At 40.2% G+C, this 18889-nt stretch overlaps 1 protein-coding gene across 1 annotated transcript in view; it reads left to right on the forward strand.

Moving 5' to 3' along the window:
- Nucleotides 1-18889, forward strand: part of LOC125481791 (solute carrier organic anion transporter family member 4C1-like) — a 115506-nt gene that overhangs the window by 16125 nt on the left and 80492 nt on the right. Inside the window, exon 2 of the mRNA XM_048593698.1 lies at nucleotides 12193-12456. Coding sequence (XP_048449655.1) covers nucleotides 12193-12456 — 264 coding nt within the window. The remainder of the gene's footprint in view (nucleotides 1-12192; nucleotides 12457-18889) is intronic.

The raw sequence follows: 18889 nt of genomic DNA on the forward strand, positions 1-18889 counted from the left end.
TGTACATCTCTGTGACTCTATGATCGTCTACTTAATGCTTCACAACATTGCCCAGTAAAGGGAAGTGACCCTTGAAGTTACAAAGAGATGAAATGAGGTGAAGAAGATGATGTCTGAGAGGATGAGACAGTGGATGTGGAAGAAGAGCCTTCTGGTGTTCCTGGATGACCATGGTGGTGGTCAGGTCCTGGTGTAACAAGTTTGGACCAGGAAGCCATTAGAATGAAGCATAAACCAACCCATCAAAAGTCCAGCTTTTAGATGAGACACTCTACTACCCTCACCTCCACCATCACACAAAATATGCTTGGTCTGTTCAAAAGCAGTGTGCACCTAAGATGGTGGTCTCACTGTCACCAACTTCTCCTGCTGTGTGACCCTCTTCAATTGCCCTGATGGGTCTCAACATTTAGGTTCTAACTCTAGTCATCTCCTGGACCTTGTACATCCATTTCAGTCAGGTATTTAGAGAAAGGCAGCTCCTTCATTTGGATGGGGGCAGCATATTGGCCTCATCACCTGTTCCCATAAGCACTGAGTTGCCAGGATTCTCTGAAGGTTATTTCATATTCTGTGTACACACTCCTCCAAAGGTGAACAACCATATGCATCCTATGTCTCCTCAGCTTCAGATTGTGTGGCAGAATACGTGGCCAAGGGCCCATGGCAACCTCTTGGAAGTTGGCCTCAATCTTCCACATCATGAATGGTTTCTCCTCTGTGACACTGACTGTATAAGTAATGTCAATCTATAGCCCCCACCAATCCAGGCAGTGAATTTCAATACTCACCAACCGTTACGTAAGACATTTTCCTTCATATCTCCTCGAATTCTTCAGCCTGTATCCTTAAATTTTGCTCCTTATTAATTGACCTCTCAGTTTGGCAACAGTAGCTTTTTCAAGAACAGTGATGATTTCAGGCATCAGGTCTAACAATCTTTGTAAGATTTTCTTTTGACTAAACCATTCACATCAGCGTGGGGATAAGTTCATTGTAGACAGCATTGAATTTATCAAGTAAGGATTTAAACAAGGAGTACCAGAGGGCTCTTATTTGAAGCAAGTTTGGATTCTTAACAGCAACATTCATTACAGGAGAAAAGTCCATAACTTTGCCCATTAATACTTGCTGGTGAATTATACAGTGGTGTTTAAACTGAAGAGGGGAAATCAGGATTATTTCTGTACAATGCAACAAATCCTGCATCTGCGCTAAGCATGACTGGTGAACCATCAGTTGTGATGGAAACTAATTTCTTCATTGGAATGGTTTTTTCTCAAAGACAAACCTTTTAAATTTCTTGTAGATATCCTCAACTCTTGTTCTCTTTTTAAGGGGCAAAAGGGTGAGAAGGTCATCTTTAATATTATATCCTGAAATGTAATCTGCACAAAAACAATCGGCTGAGCTGTGTTAGCCATGTTGCTGGATTCATCAAACTGCATTGAGAATTGCTCACAGTCCTTCAGGTCCTGCTGTAACTGCTGAAAGATGTTTTTGCATACAGATTCCATTGGCATTGCTATTGTGGAAACACCACGAGGCAGTGGATTGCTGTTATTATTTCTTCTTTGTTCTTGAAGTCTTTGAATGGAGAGTCAATGACCACTGTCATTTCTTCTTTAAGTACTTCACCAGCTTTGAATGATATTTTGTATTTTGCCAGAAGATGGCAAATGGGAAATGATGCTTCAGTGCCGGCTTTATCTTTTCTGCTTATTTAGATAAAAATGCCTTTCAAAATGGCATTCAGCTCATCAACTTTCTTTGTCTGAGGCATGCTGTTGAATGAATAACTAGCTTTGAATTTACTGTGCATGATTGTGTGGTCTTGTTCCAAATCCCCCCCTTTACTTATCGAGGTATTTTGCTGACATATAAGGGAAATCCTCTTATCAGTAATTTTTATCTTATTTCCAGTTATTTTATTTACAACTGAGAACAGAAATTCATTTTCTCATTCTGTATTGAAGTTGTACATTTTTTGGTTTCTTTTATGTGGTTTGGGTTCATCACTCACCATTATTGTGTCACCTTGTAGTTCGTGGTATCGCTCTGCCCCTGGTGATGCTGCGGGTCAGCCTCTGGAGCCATGTCTCTGGAACTTCTAAAATGTTGGTGGAGGCAAGGGAGCTCACTCCTGTGGTTGTGATTTGTTTCCACGGCCTCTTGTTGGCTTGCATTGCTCAGGTATTGAATACGGGGCATGGCAGTAATGCCTAGAATTTTTCTTCATGCTGCAAATACCTTTTCCTACTCACTCATGGGATAGAGATGTCATTGGCTAGGCCAGCATTTATTGTCCATCCATAATTGCCCAGAGGGGAGTTAAGAGTCAACTACAGTACAACCTACTTAATATTTGATGCATGGCCCTCTGGAACAGACGTGATGCCAAAAGGCAGTCACTTATAGAGGAAAAGTCTCCTTTGTGTCACTATCATCAGCAGCGGCTATGACTTCTTTGTGACCCTATCTGCAAGTAGGCCTACGACAGATCCATTTTTGAAAAATCCTTTCCAGGGCTTTTCTTTCTAAGCCAGGCAGCAACTTTGGACCTGGTAAGGACAAGTGTTGTGTCCACCTCTGCTGGTCCTGAGGAAGAGGTCTTCCTACCTCTGTATTACCTTGTCTACATGACCCCAAGATCCTTGATTGCAAAGCAAGGCACCAAATTTCACTTGTCTGGGGTATATGTCAAGAACCGTGCAAGGCAGCACCAGACAATGCTTATCTGGGTGCACAATAGCAGTGGTGACTTATTCCAAATAAGGCAATTTGTAGAATGGGGCTAGGATCAAGTGAGACAGATCAGACCACTACCATAGGATTGGATTTGGTAGTTAATAAAGTGAATTTGGTTAGTTGCAATGAGAATTCTCTCTAGTCCTCGTGGAGAAAAACCAATCATGAAACGACAAAACCGACAGTTAGCCAAAAATATGTAAGGTTCAGCCCACAGTCCCAGATGATAGCAATCCTATAAACCAAACCACTTAGACCTAAAATAAAACTGTCTGATAAACCACACACTTGTGAAATCTCCCTCTGAAGAGAATTAAAGCTTGTCACTGTTTCATAAACGCAATCCAAACATACCAATTTACACAGCCTTCTTTATACTTTAAGAACTAGCATATAATTATGTCCATTCAATAGTGCATCTTAGCAGTATTATAAAGTTTTAGTATATGATTTCAATACATGTAATAATCAATTTTTAAAATCTTTCTTGCAATGATTCTTAATTTTTTTTCCTCTCAAATGACAGAGAAGTGTTTTTTTTCATAGCTCCTTAGCCATGACAATTATGGTCTATTTTAATTCCATATCCTTGGTTAGAAGGTAGCAAATTTCATTCAATCTGGAAGCCTGTATCCAGAATAATATTACTGACTTCTGATGTTTTTTCTGACTTTTGCATACTGGTAGTTGTAAATGTCAACTCAGAAGAAGTTTCAATCAGAATGTCTTTAACCTGCTGGATTCAGTATTTCCTTTGTTTCTTCTTTAAAATTAGGTTTTCCATTGTCATTAGACTGTTGACTTTTTAACTCCATCTGTTCAGATTTTATCTTATGATCTCCATTCTCCTTCATACTTGTAAATTTTTTAATGTGAACGTCACAAAAGTAAGTTTCAGCCAAACAAATATCCAATTCATCTTTCTACAGTTAAATATGGGATTATGATCTTTCTTCTGAAGTTTCAGTTTGTTTACGAAAACTTCAATTTGCCATTGCAGTTCTAAAATACAACATTTCCTTCAAACAAGTCCTTTTGCTTCAAAGCATTGTCTTTCTTTGTTTGTTCATTAACCTGGAATTCTGTTGCTGCTTTCTTTTGACCTGTTTTGAGTTAACATTCACAGGCAAGTTCAAAGCAGATAGAATAAGTTTGTTTGCATTGAATTTTTGACTCTCAGAACAAATCTTCTATTGAAGCAGTCCTTTCTACGCCAGGAGTACACCTAGTCTCTGATTCTTTGAGTACACCCACCAATTTCAATTGATATGCTTCCCATTTTAAAAGAGGGCAAAATTGTCTTCCCAGTGAGCTCATTTCCTAGTAATGAAATCAACATTTTGAATAGACAATACAGAGACCACTCCAATAACAGACCGTTTAACGAAAGAATAGTTTAAATTCAAGTTTATACTTTGTAACGGATACACTGTTTCCATTAATGTCACATATCAACTTTTTAAAACAAAAGAACTGCAGATGTTGTAAATCAGAAACAAAAACAGCAGTTCCTGGAAAAACTCAGCAGATCAGCAGCATCTGTGAAGAGAAATCAGAGTTAACGATTCGGGTCTGGTTCTGAGGAAGGGTCACTGGACCCGAGCTGTTAACTCTGATTTCTCTTCACAGATGCTGCCAGACCTGCTGAGCTTTCCAGGAACTTTTGTTTTTGTTTCAACATTTTTTTGTCAAGCAATATCTCATTGAGAAAAATTTCTGGAGCTTGCCATGAAACGTTGAGTCAAATTTATGTCCCCAGTGTTGGGGCTGTCGTCAGCTGGTAAGGATAGGGTCCATTTAACCCCTTCTCCTATCACCCAAAGATAGTCATCTTTCAATGTTCCTGAGGCAAAAATGATTCAATTCACCCTCCAACGCGAAATCCTCATTCTATTTAAACCATTGAAAATATGTTACAAGATATTGGTTTGTCACTAGACTGGTACAACATTTTCTGAAGCAACACCAGGCACATTTACTGATATGATCAGTTTTAGTTTTAACCTCCAACAATCTAACCTGATACTTCTAAAATTTAATCACCAGCAATATTTTCCATCCCTAGTTGCCCTCGAGAAGGTGATGATGAATTGCATTCTTGAACCACTAGAGTCCATTTGGTGTAGATACACTCACAATGGCATTAGGCAGGGTGCTCCAGGATTTTGATCTAGTGACACTAAAGGAGTGGCATATATTTCGATGCCTGGATGGTGAGTGATTTGGAGGAGACCTTGCAGATGGTGGTATTCCGATGTACCTGCTACCTTTGTTCTTCGAAATAGTTGTGGATTTGGAAGGTGCTATCTAAGGAACCTTAATGAATTTCTGAAGTATATCTTGTGAGTGCTACACATTGGTGTTGGAGGGACTGAAGGTGTGTTGATGGGGTCCAATCAAGCAGGTTGCTTGATCCTGGATGGTGTCAAGGTTCTTAAGTGTTGTAGGAGCAGCACTCATCGAAGTGAGTGGGGAATATTCCATCACACTCCTGACTTGTGTCTTGTGGATGGTGGACAATGTTCAGGAGTCAAAAGTTATTTACTCACTGCAAGATTCCTACCCTCTGACCTACTCTTGTAGCCACACTATTTATATGACTAGTCCAGTTCAGTTTCTGGTCAATGGTAACCCCCAGGATATTGATAGTATGGGATTTGGTGATGATAATACCATTGAATGTAAAGGAGTGATATTTAGATTCTGTCTTGTTGGAAATGTTCATTGTCTGGTGCTTGTGAGGTATGACTATTGTGTGGTGCTACTTGCCACTTACCAGCCTAAGCCTGGATATTATGCAGGTCTTGCTGCATTTGTTCATGGGTGCATTCAATACATGAGGACTAGCAAATGGTCCTGAACATTGTTTAGTTATTAGCATACATCCCCACTTCTGATCTACATTCGGTCAAATGCGACCCTGATGTCAAGGCAGCCACTCTCACCTCATCTCTGGAATTCAGCTCTTTTGTTCACCTTTGTCCTGGTGACAATAAGAACACTTGGGTTTGCAATTGAAATATTTTCACATAGTCTGTTTTACTACTTTGAGGCGTATCAATCTTTTCAGTTGTGCTACCCTCCTTCATTGTAATTAATATAATATCCATTATCATTTTGCTTCTGTGTCCAACTCCTGTGTTGATGTGATCAGCAGTTTGCTGCCACCTTTTGTGTCTTTGGGTTAAATCGTAAAAATCAACCAAAGCAGCTGCTTTCCCTTTCAATTGGATACTCTTCTTGACTGCCTCAAATAACTATGGGTGATTCATCCTGCTCATCAAATCTTTTTATTTGATCAGAATAAATTTTTGCTGAGCATTATGAAATATCTACTTAAATGTCTGTCTCTGCCCATCTACTGACCTTTCCCTTTGTTCTAGTTTCCCAGCCTACTTTAGATAACTCTTTCTTCACTTTTCATCCTTATAATTGCCCTATTGAAGTTGAGGACACTGATTTCAGATGTGATTGCTCTTCCTTAAATTGAATTTGAAATTCTAGCACGTTGTGATTACTAACCAGTAGAAGATTCTTAAGTATGAGATCTCTAATTAATTTAATTATTATACAACTATTATTTTCCGGCAAGATGGCAGCAGGGTAAGCCACTCTATTTGGAGCTCCACTCTACCAGTCAGTTCCCTTTCTCTGTCTTTCTTTATCCTTCCTTTTTTCCCTCCTTTCTTCTCTCTGTCTCTGTAGTAATTCTAACTCCCCACCCCACCCCTTTTAATTACCTATCTAAAGAGTTGGGAAGGAGCTGGGTTGTGACCGGGAACCACGTGGCAGGAGCTAAACGCGCGGGTTGTGTCTTCAGCGACGGCGGATCGAGGGTGGGCCAGAGCATCGGTGGCAGATCAAGAGTGAGACCGGGCCGGTGAGACAGTGGCGGTGAGACCGGGCCGGTGAGACAGTGGCGGTGAGACCAGGCCGGTGAGGCAGCAGTGGTGAGACCGGGACAGTGAGACAGCGGCAGTGAGACCGGGGCAGTCAGACAGCGGCAGTGAGACCGGGGCAGTGAGACATCGGCAGTGAGGCCGGGGCAGTGAGGCCGGGGCAGTGAGACAGCGGCAGTGAGACAGCGGCAGTGAGACAGCAGCAGTGAGACCGGGACAGTGAGACCGGGACAGTGAGACCGTGGCAGTGAGACAGTGGCAGTGAGACCGGGGCAGTGAGACAGCGGCGGTGAGACCGGGACAGTGAGACAGCGGCGGTGAGATCGGGACAGTGAGACAGTGGCAGTGAGACCGGGGCAGTGAGACAGTGGCGGTGAGACCGAGCCAGTGAGACAGCCTCGCATGGGACACTGGCTGGGGTGTAGTATGGGCTGGAAAGCCTTGATAGGGACTGTGGTGGAGGCATGGAAAGCCTGGCGTGGGCCTGCGGCAGTGGAAAGGAAAGGTAGTCTCTCAAGTTTTTTTTTCTTATCTTATTCTAAGTTAATGTGGATAGCACCATGTATGAATGGTGAAGGTACACACTTTTCACTGTACTTTTACATTGAATACATGTGACAATAAATGATTAATTCAATAATTCTACCTCATTACTCGATCAAAAATATCATGTCCCCAGATAGGTTGTGCAACATACTGCTCTGAGAAAAAGATCCTTGATACACTCTAAATATTTGTCTTCCATTTTATCCTTGCCTACCTGATTTGTCCACTCAATATTCAGATTAAAATCATTCATGGTAATTATAGTGCTCTTCTTACACACCTCCATTATTTCCTGATGTATACTTTCTCTTAAAGTGAGACAACTCTTTGAGTCCCCTAGATGACTTCCATCCTTGACCTCCCCTTGCTATTACTTATTCTCACCCAAACCAATTCCACATCATGATTAATGGCAGCTATATCACTACTCACCACTGCACTAATGTTCTCCTTTATTAACAATGCTACCCCATCTCGTTGTCATTTTGGCCTATTTCTGTGTAAGATCAAATACACTTGAATGTTGAACTCCCAATCCTGGTCACTCTGAAAACATATCGGTGTATTTATTGTCAAGTCACATTCATTTTGGAGTCATACCTGACACATAGGAAGATGGTCGTGGTTGTGAGAGGTCAATCATCTTAGCTCCAGGACATCTCTGCAGGAGTTCCTCAGTGTAGTGTCCTAGGCCCAACCATCTTCAGCTTCTACATCAATGATCTTCCCTCCATCATAAGGTCAGAAGTGGGAATGTTCGCCGATGATTGCATAATGTTCAGCACCATTCGTGACTCCTCAGGTACTGAAGCAGTTCATGTTCACATGCAACAAGATCTGGACAATATCCAGGCTTGGGCTGACAAGTGGCAAGTGACATTGGCGCCACACAAATGCCAGGCTATGACCATCACCAATAAGAGACAATCTAACCACCAACCCTTGACATTCAATGGTGTTACCATCACTGAATCCCGCATTATCAGCATCCTGGGTGTTACCATTGACCAGAAACTCAACTGGACTCACCACATTAACAGAGTGCCTACAAGAGCAGGCCAGAAGCTGGAAATACTGCGGCGAGTAACTCACCTCCTGACTCCTCAAAGCCTGTCCACCATCCACAAGGCACAAGTCAGGAGTGCGATGGAATACTCCCCACTTGCCTGGATTAGTGCAGCCCCAACAACACTCAAGAAGCTTGACACCATCCAGGACAAAGTAGCCCGCTTGATTGGCATTACATCTACAAGCATTCACTTCCTCCACCACCGATGCTCAGTTGCAGCAGTGTGTACTATCTACAAGATGCACTGCAGAAATTCACCAAAGATCCTCAGACAGCGCCTTCCAAACCCACGACCACTTCCATCTAGAAGGACAAGGGCAGCAGATATATGGGAACACCACCACCTCCAAGTTCCTTTCCAAGTCACTCACCATTCTGAGTTGGAAACGTATTGCCATTCCTTCACTGTGGCTGGGTCAAAATCCTGGAATTCCCTCCCTAATAGTATTGTGGGTCAACCCACAGCAAGAGGAATGCAGCGGTTCAAGAAGGCAGCTCACCACCACCTTCTCAAGGGCAACTAGGGATGGGCAAGAAATGCTGGCCAGCCAGCAATGCCCACATCCCACAAAATTAATAGAGAAAAAAACATTATTTCTATTTGTGTCTTCAACTAATCTTACTTTTTATCAATATGTCATGATTCAGATAAAAAAGCCTTAAGCTTTGACATTCTACCAGTTTTATTTACTCTTGTTCCAATTTCTGCTGCAATCCTTTGCATATAGTGCAGAAAGAGGCCATTTGGCCCATTGAATCCATGGCAAAGAGGATCCCACCCAGACCCAGCCCCCCACTCTATCCCTGTAACCCGGCATTTTCAATTTTCCATGGTTCACCCGCCTGGTCTACACAGGACACAATGGGCAATTTACCATGGCCAGTCCACCTAACCTGCACGTCTTTGGACTGTGGGAGGAAATGGGAGAAACTGGAGGAAATCCATGCAGACACAGCAAGAATGTGCAGTCCACACAGACAGTCACCCTCACTCTGTACTATGGTGCTTCAGTTAGTTCCCTCGTCCTATGCCCTCATCCACCACAGAAGCAAGTACTTCATACCTACTGGACATTCAATGGTATGCCCTCCTATGAGCCAACTTTTGAAGTAATTAATCTAAGGGGAATGACTATCTCCTGAAACACTGTGTCCAGGTACCTTGCCCAATCTCTGATTAGTTACAGTATCCACAACTCAGACTCCATAACTCTAGCCGAAGTTCCTTGAGTAATCCACACATGTGGCCAACATGGATTTTACCAGCGTTTGTTAATTCCTATATACTACAGCTGCAACACATTATCTACCAAGTAATCTCTATTCTATTCATTAATTTTGGTGTTAACATTTTAAAAGTGAATTTCCTAATGTTACTATACATATGTAATACTGTCTCCTGATTTAAACCACTTAGCCAATCAAATAAGATGAGGAAGAAAGACCTACCATTCATCGACCTGTTTTCCCTTGAAGTCACACTTTGGCTTTAGGATGGATAGAAGTAGGTTGAAGGAGCTCTCAACCACCGTTTTTCATCCCCCCCTCCCCCCACGCCAGCCGCTGCACTTCTGATGTAGATCTGCTTTACAGTGATGCTGAGTTGCTGCACACTCCTCTCAATTTGCTTCAGACAAGTTGCTGCATACTCCTCCCAGTCTCCTTCACAGGGATGCTGACTTGCTGTACATTGCTGCTAGCCCATAATGAAGCAGACTGGGAGAAATGTGCAGCAAGTCAGCTTCACAGTGAGGTGGACTGGGACAGTGGACTCATGTTAGAAAGTCATGTGACCTGTTGTGCAGTCTGCTTGACAGTAAGCTGGAACTTGTTTATTGAAGTTCAAAGGAAAGTGTTGATTGTCTTACTGAGAATAGCACACAAGATATTTAAGACTCGAGTCGATGGCACCAGATTCTCATTTTACTATGAATAGGCTTTGAGTCTCTCAAAGTCCCACGGCAGTACTGCTAGTATTAAGTTTTAAACTGGTTTGCTGTATCCACATCTAAAATGAGAAAAGATTGGTATCAAAGATAGCTGATTAGTAATTCTGCCTTGATGCAAGGCTAATAAATTACATGTTGACATGGGGAAGAGTGCAGGCAAAGCCATTTTTTGAATCAGGTTACAGGCTTCCCTATTATAAAAGAAGAATCTAGGTATATCAATTAGTACAAGCATCAATAGTTTGTTTGATGTGGCCTGCAGCCACCTGAAAGACAAAAAGGAGAGAAAATGCTGACTTTATCGTCCAGCACATAGAACACAGATTAGAGTTTATGCTTAGAACAAAAACACCAAATTCCTGAGGAATTTAAGGCTGGAAAATGTGCCTGGCTGGAGTAGAGGTAAGGGATCTCCAGTGTAAGCTTCACAATGAAGGCCAGTTCTGGGTACAGAAGTTACCCAGTTGGGCAAATGAAAGGAAAGCAGCCATTGATTTGATTTATTGTTGTCACATGTACCTAAGTACAGTGAAAAGTTTTGTTTTGCGAGCAGTACAGGCAGATCATAACAAACAAGGGCATACAGATTGTAGGGTGCCTAGATAGAGCGAGGCATACAAAGTTATGGCTGCACAGGAGCTGGCAAAGCAAGATCAACATTATTTGAGGTTAGAGGGGTCTAATAACAGCAGGGAAGGAGCTGTTCTTGATCCTGTTGGTGTGTGTTGAAGCTTCTGTAGCTTCTGTCTGATGGAAGAGGTTGGAAGAGAGCATTACTGGGGTAATCGTCACAAATTGGAACTTGACGTTGTCCACCCTCTCAACCTCAGCTCCACTGATGTAGATGGGGACATGTCGTCCTTCTCCTTTCTTCCTGAAGTCATTGATTAGTTCTTTTGTTTTGCCAAAATTGAGAGAGAGATTGTCACTGATAACAATTTTAGGCACCTGGAGGATAGAGTTCCCACCTAATGGACAATGTAACATAATTTTCAATTTTACTAAAAGTTAAAGAAGAATCTCTTCTGTATAGTTTCATGTATAAATTCTGTGTGTAAAGAAAACCATGCTTACACAATAAAGCTTTATAATAATTTTGTTACAGAAATGTTTCAACACATAAAATCATTCTTCCAGCTAATAACTGGAAGTTTGAATTCTTTTTTTGAAAAAATTCAGTCTCTGCAGAGATTGTAACACCGCAATATCAAAAATTACTTGATTCAGGAAATTATAACCAGAGTTCCACTGCTAGGCTAAGAGAAAGGGCATGGAACGGAGTCACTGACACAGTTATGACTGGGTAACGAGGGATGGAGTGTCTTTTCCTCTTGTTTGATTATAGTAGCTGTACTAAAATTTGAAAGATGAATTTACGAATTTACCAATCCATTGTATGTATTCAACTGTTTATGTGCTGGTTGTACTGGATTATCCAACCAGATTTTCTTGAGTTTTTAACATGGTTCTGGAACATTTAAAAGTTAATATAACTCCCAAAACGGAACAGATGCATTTGAAATACCCTCGCATAGTTGCAGATTTTAAAAGAGGTAAAATTGGCTAAATGCTAAGTCATAAAAAATAGTTTTAAGAATCAGCTGGTGTCTTGTTCCAGCTGTAGTTTGTTCAGGACATGTGGATTTTGCTGGCAGCATTTATTGCCCATCTCTGCTGGACCTGGAGGAGATTGTGGTGAGATGCTTTCTTGAACCACTGCAGTCCACTTAGTGTAGGTACACCCACAGCAATATATTTCCAAATCAGGCTAGTGAGTGGCTTGGAGAGGAATTGGTAGTTAGTGGTGTTTCCATGTATCTCCTGCCCTTGTCCTTCTAGATGGTAGTGTTCGTGGGTTTTGGGATGCTTTTTAAGGAACCTTTGTGAATTTCTTGATGCTGATATTTTTTATCATTCTCAATGGTATTATTGTTGGGACATGTTTCTTATTTTATAACGATAAATGTTCTTTATGTTGCAGGTACTTTAGTGAATGGTCTGGTGAACATCGTCATAACTACAATTGAGAAACGATATGACTTGAACAGTTTCACCACAGGACTGATTTCTACAGGCTACGATATGTCCTTCTGTGTTTTATGCCTTTTTGTCTCTTACTATGGACAAAAGGGGCACAAGCCACGATGGCTGGCTTTCTCGTCTTTTATGCTGGGATTGGGATCCCTTGTGTTTTGTCTTCCTCATTTCACCGGTGACCTGTATAATTATGGTGCACAAATACGAGGTACGTTTGTTTATACGGTACTGTGTTATTTACTATTTGTTGAATACAGCTTTATGGTATTTTCAAAAAGATAATGTGACCTGATGTTATTTTGGATCTAAGAGGAAAAAAGGGAAATCTTCTAACTTGTGCGATTTGACTTTAGAATATTATGCCAATTACCCTAATCATTACATCCTTAATGATTCAGTGGATGAACATATCACATGCTGTGGTACTGAACTGTACAAATCAAGGGCTTCTGGATTTGATCCTGGGCAAATATTGGCCAAAACTTGTAAAGAATAAACCAGACAACTTCTGCTGACTTTCAATGTGCGATTAAATGCTGAATACACAATATCTGAGTTCCCATTGCTCTCCAGGAGCTTTGCTCACAGAATCTCATTGTAAAACTCAGCTTTGAATGCATGAAAGGGTGTGAAATCGGTGTACTTATCCAGTAATTAACTACTAAAATCACCATTTAGGTGTATGTGAAATTTTAGGGCATGATAAGTCTTAATTTTAGCCAAGCAACCACTCTGGCACTGAAAATTAACTTTTATAAGTGCATTCATTCCTTCAGCCTTTAACTATTGCTGGAGATTATTAAAATTTTATTTTTAATCTTTTTCTCTGTCTCATCAATCCATCATTATTAATCATGTATTTTCTTCCCCTTTTTCACTTTCTGTGAATGACTTGGCATTGATTAGCTGTTCTGATTTCTTGGTTCAGACCGCATAACTCAGTCAGAATTTTTTAATTGAATGAAATAAATACCCAATTATTTATCCTGGTTACACAATAGCAGAAGCTGTAGAGAAAACATTGAAATTGATTTTGTGTCGTAACAAGTTCCTGTGCAAAGTAGTATAGGACATCTATTGGCAAGTGTGATTTACTGAACAGCAAGTACAGTTCATTGACAATTCACTGAAAAATGTAATCATTTGACTAAAAGATGTAGGAGCAGAAGTAGACCATTCAGCTAATCAAATCTGCTCTGCATTCAATGATATCGTGGCTGATCTGATAATCCTCAACACACTTTCTTGCCTTTTTCCTACAACCATTGATTCGCTTACTGATGAAAAGTATGCCTATCTCAGCCTTGAATATACTTAATGACCCAGCCTTGACAGCCCTCTGCAGTAAATAATTTCACAGACTCACTACCATTCAAGGGAAAAAAAATTGCTCCTCATCTGTCTTAAATATTGTTGTAAGTAAACTGACCATAAGTTACCTTTAATTCAGCCACTCATTAAGAAATCTCACAGACAATCAACTACTAAAACAATGACTTAAATTTTATTGCATGCAGCAACCAAAATTAGACCCTCAAGTAAACAAGTTAAGCCTCAACCTAATTTGGCTTTTACCCATTGAATGGTGGAATCTGGCCAAGATTCCAACCAATGGTGGTCTGTATCTGGGAGTATCCAGGGTTCAATCCTTCTACAGTGTTGTTCTTCAATGTTCTCCTAGGGATGGAGTTCTGGTGTTTGATTCTTATACAGATTTTCGTCCTTCAGGTTATTATTAATGATTCTTATAAAGTCCTTCAGCCAAGTTACTGCCAGTCAGCAGCTTGCCTTCATACCAGAAGAACCTTTTTTGTTCTTTGTTCCATTTGGCCTTAACTGTCTGTTTGAAGACACAGCTGTCCTGTAGTTAACAACTTAAATTCTTCTGCAGGGCAATCCTTGTCCTTTATAGCAGTAAAGCATCCAGTTTATTGAACAGGGGTCAGAGCATTTTTGCCTTTGCAATCTTGACTCCCTCCTTTCCAAGGCATGGCTAATTGCTTTTATTCCTGTATAGGTTTGTCCTTGTCATAGAATCATGCAATCCCTACAGCAGGCCATTCAGCCCATCAAGTCCATACAGACCATCTGAAGAGCATCCCACCCAGACCTGCCTGCCTACCCTGTCCCTGTATCCCTGCATTTCCTGTGGCAAGTCCACCTAGCCTGCACATCCCTGGATACTATGAGCAATTTAGTATGGCCAATCCACCTAGCCAGCACATCTTTGGGCTGTAGGAGGAACCCGGATCACCCAGAGGAAACCCACGCAGACATGGGAAGAATATACAAACTCAGTACTAACCACTGAGCCACCGTGCCACCTTTAATAGTTTATTCCAGACAGAGTCATTACTGATTCCTTCTCTGCATTGATTTTTACAATCGCTGAGCAGTTCTGAAGTTTTTAACTTCACAATATGCAACATTGTATTCTGAGATTATGTCCTCTGGTCCTCGACTCTGTCACAAGGGGAAGCAATCTCTCTGTATCTACCCTGCCAAAGTCCTAAGAATCTTGTATGTTTCAGTAAAGTCACCCGTAATTCTTCAAAAATCCAATGGGTACATGCCTAACCTACTCAACCTCTCCTCATAACACAATAACTCCATACCCATGATCAAATTAGTGAACCTTCTCTGGACTGTCTCCAATGCCATTATGTGTTTCCTTAGAAAATATGAAATGTGAAGTTGTCCATTTTGGAAAGGAGAAAGAAAGAATAACGTTTTATGCAAATTCAGAAAAACTGCAGAAAGCTACAACACAAGACGACTTGAGGGTACTTGTGTGCAAAACACGGAAAGCTAGCACATAGGTGCAGCAGGTAGCTAGGAAGGCTAATGGAATATTGGCTTATTTAAGGGTTGGAGTATAAGGGTCTGGAAATCTTACTGCAACTGTACAAGCTGATGGTGAAACCACAGCTGGAGTACTGAGAGTAGTTTTAGTCCTCTTATTTAAGGAAAGATATTGTTTAATTGAAGGAAGTTCAGAGAAGATTCACCAGGATGATCTCTGGTGTAAAGGGATTGTCTTATAAGCAAAAACTGAATAGGTTGGGACTCTACTCACTTTCCTCACCCAAGTCTTTAATACATATTGTAAATAATTGTAGTCCCAGCACTGATCCCTGTGACACTCCAATAGTTACAGATTGCCATTCTGAAAATTCTTTATCCCATCTTTATTCCAACTACCTGCTTTCTATTAGTTAGCCAATCCTCTATGTATGCTAGTATATTACATCCAATACCATGGGCTGTTATCTTATTAAGTAGCCTAATATGTGGTACTATATCAATCAACTTCTGAAAATTCAAATATCTGTTGCCTCTACTTTATCTATCATTTTTTTTACCTCCTCAAAGAATCATGATAAATTTATCGGCATGATTTCTCCTTCATGAAGCTATGATGATTCTTTTTGATCATATTACACATTTCTAAATGCTGTGCCATTATTTCCTTTATAATGGATTCCAGCATTTTCTCAATAACAGATGGTAAGTAAACTGGTTTATCGTTTACTTGCCTCCTTCCCATTTTAAATAATGGTGTTACATTCTGGGATTTTTCCAGAATCTAATGATTCTTGGAGGAATATTATCTGTTCTTCCACTACATCCGCAGCTACTTCTTCTAATATCCTAACATGCATCCCATCGTGTCCAGAGGAAGTATTGGTTTTAAGCCCCATTAGTTTCCTCACAAGTTTTCTCCAGTGATAGTTATTATACCCATTTCCTCTCCTCCCTATGTTCCTTGATTATTTAGTGCTTTTGGTATACGATTAGCATCTTCTACTGTGAAGACTGATGCAAAGTATATATTTAGCTCCTCTTCCATTTCCTGGTTTCCTATTACTTTTTCCACACCTCATTCTCTAAGAAGACTATGTTCACTTTGGCCTGTCTCTTTTTTATATACTTAAACAAACTCATCTTGATATTACTTGTAAGTTTACGCTCAAAGTTTGTCTTCTCCCTCTTCATCTTTTTTTGGTCTTTTATTGGTTTTAAAACTTTCTCAGTCCTCTGTTTTGCTGCTAATCTTGGCCACAATGTATGTTTTATTCTTTCACTTTGATGTTATCCTAACTTATCTGGTTAACCATGGTTTCTTTATCCCTCTCCTAGAATCCTCCTTTCTCATTGGAGTATATACCTTGTTCTGAGTCATGAACTATTTTCTTAAATGTCTCTTATTGTACATCAACTGTCTTTGCAGCTAAACTCCTTTCCTAGTCCACTACGGCTAGCTCTGTCCACAGTCCTTTGTAATTACCCTTATTTAAGTTTGGCACAGTTTCTGACCAAGTTTCTCTTTCAAACTGAATGCTAAAATCTAGCATGTTATGGTCACTATTTCTGAGGACACCTTTTACTCTGACATCATGTACTATTATCTCCCATTCATCTTTTGAGCTGGAAGTAAATCTTAGTTAAACCACTCCTTTGCACTGAATTCCCACTTTAAACCAAATTTCCAGCACTTCGCTCATGGAGCCTTTGTGTCACTCAGGCAAAGTCTCTACTCATGTTGACCATGCTCCTTGCTGACTGTATGGTGCAGAAATCCCTTTGTTAATACAGATTTGCTTTGAGTCATTTCTTAGTTACAGTGATCAACATCTCATTTAGACAAAGGAATTTGCATGCTTGAATTCTATTGCTACAATCAGACAGCTGTCTCTTTTAATGCTATTGAACTTACTTAAAGGCTATTGTCAGAATCTGACTTTAACTCTAAAATGAAGTTGGAAAGGATATACCAGTTGAATTCACGCTTTGAAGCGGGTTTCTAGCAGTATACTCACTCAACCTTTGTCCCGCACTGTTGAAGTCTCCATGCTTCTTACTAACCGATTAGGTAATTGATTTAAAAACATCTCAGTTGGAATAATGTTAACATTGGTATAATTGGCATCAACATCAATGAGCTTTTGAAGCAGAAAATCACATAGCATTCCTTCTCCCACTCATTTTGTTGTATTTGAAAGACTCCGTGCATACTCTCGTACAAAAGATGGAGTGAATTAGTGGCTACCTCGTCAAACCCATAGAACGTGATGCCAGAATAAGTCAATGCCTTCATAAGAGCTGAAAGAATTGTGGATGGTGTAAATCAGAAAAAGCTCAACAGGACTGGCAGCATCTTTGAAGAGAAATCAGAACTTGTTCTGAGGAAGGCTCACCGGACCTGAAATGTTAACTCTAGTTTCTCTTCATTGCTGCCACACCTGTTGAGCCTTTCCGGCAATTTCTGTTTTTGTGCCTTCATAAGAGGAGTCAGAAATAGGATTTAAATAGAACTTTAATAACCCTAACCCAACTGAAAATCTTTGGGGAAAATTCTTTTTTGGAGCCTACTCTCATTTGTATCATATTAGACATTTATACTAGGAGTTTTCTTTGCTGACATGGACTTAAAGTGACAACCTGAGTATATTAGCATAATTTTATTTGAATGTCAATATGAATATCTTCAGACCACACATATGCTCATGCCTAAATAGTTAAAATTAAGTTGACCTTTCACAATTTCCAGTCACTGATTTCTTCAAATACTAATATTTATGTTATTGCATAGTAAACTGTATTTACTCTAAGGAAAATAGCATTACTTAGTTCTTAAAAAAGTCCAAAGAAAGCATGTAATAACTGAGAGCTGTATCTACTAACATAGAAACTAGGAGCAGGAGTAGTCTGTTTGCCCTTAAAGCCTGCTTTGCCATTCAATATGATCATAAATGATTCTTTGTCACAATGCCATGTACCTGCTTTCTTTCCATAACCTTTAGTGCCATTAAAATCTAAAAATTTATTAATTTCTCTCTCGAATATACTCATCGATCCAGCCTCCTCAGCTGTCTGAGTTAGCAAATTCCAGTTTGGCTACCCTCTGAATGAAGAAATATTTCCTCATCTCAGTCCTAAATGCTCTACCCATATCCTTAGATTCCATGTCCCCTGGTTCTAGTCTCCTTAGTCAGGCAAAACATCTTCCCTGCATCCAGTCTGTTCAGCCCCATTCGAATTTTATACTTTTTAATCAGATTCCCTCTCATTCCTGTGTACTCTCGTAAATGCATGCTCAGTTGAACCAATCTCTTCTCATACAACATTCCCGTCATCCCCAGTATCAGCCAAGTGAACCTTCGCTACACTCCCTCAATGGCAAGTACATCCTCTCGTAAGTAGAGACCAAAACTGCACACAACACTGCACTAAGACATCCCTCATGTAATGAAAGCAAATGTACCATTTATCGTCCTAATTGCTTGTTGCACCTTCCCGTTTTCTTTCATTGACTGGTGACACCCAGATCCCACATCCACATTTCCAAATACATCACGATGGATATCAGGCACTATCTCTCTGTATTTCACATTATTGTATACAACCTTACATTTTACTTATTATTCTGCATCTCTAAACATTTCAAGTATATTGTTAAAGATGAGATTGAGAAGCCAGAAATTATTGTACACGTCGGTAGGAATGACATCTTTAGGGAAACGATTAAAGCAGTTCAAAGTGAATTTAAGAGGTTAGATAGAAGATTAAAAAATGGAACCTTGAAAGTAGTAATTTTTGGTTTACTCCCAATGCCAAACTCAAAAAAGGTAAGTGGCTGA

Source organism: Rhincodon typus, chromosome 3 (genome assembly GCF_021869965.1).
Source record: "Rhincodon typus isolate 14 chromosome 3, sRhiTyp1.1, whole genome shotgun sequence".
NCBI classification, from domain to species: domain Eukaryota; kingdom Metazoa; phylum Chordata; class Chondrichthyes; order Orectolobiformes; family Rhincodontidae; genus Rhincodon; species Rhincodon typus.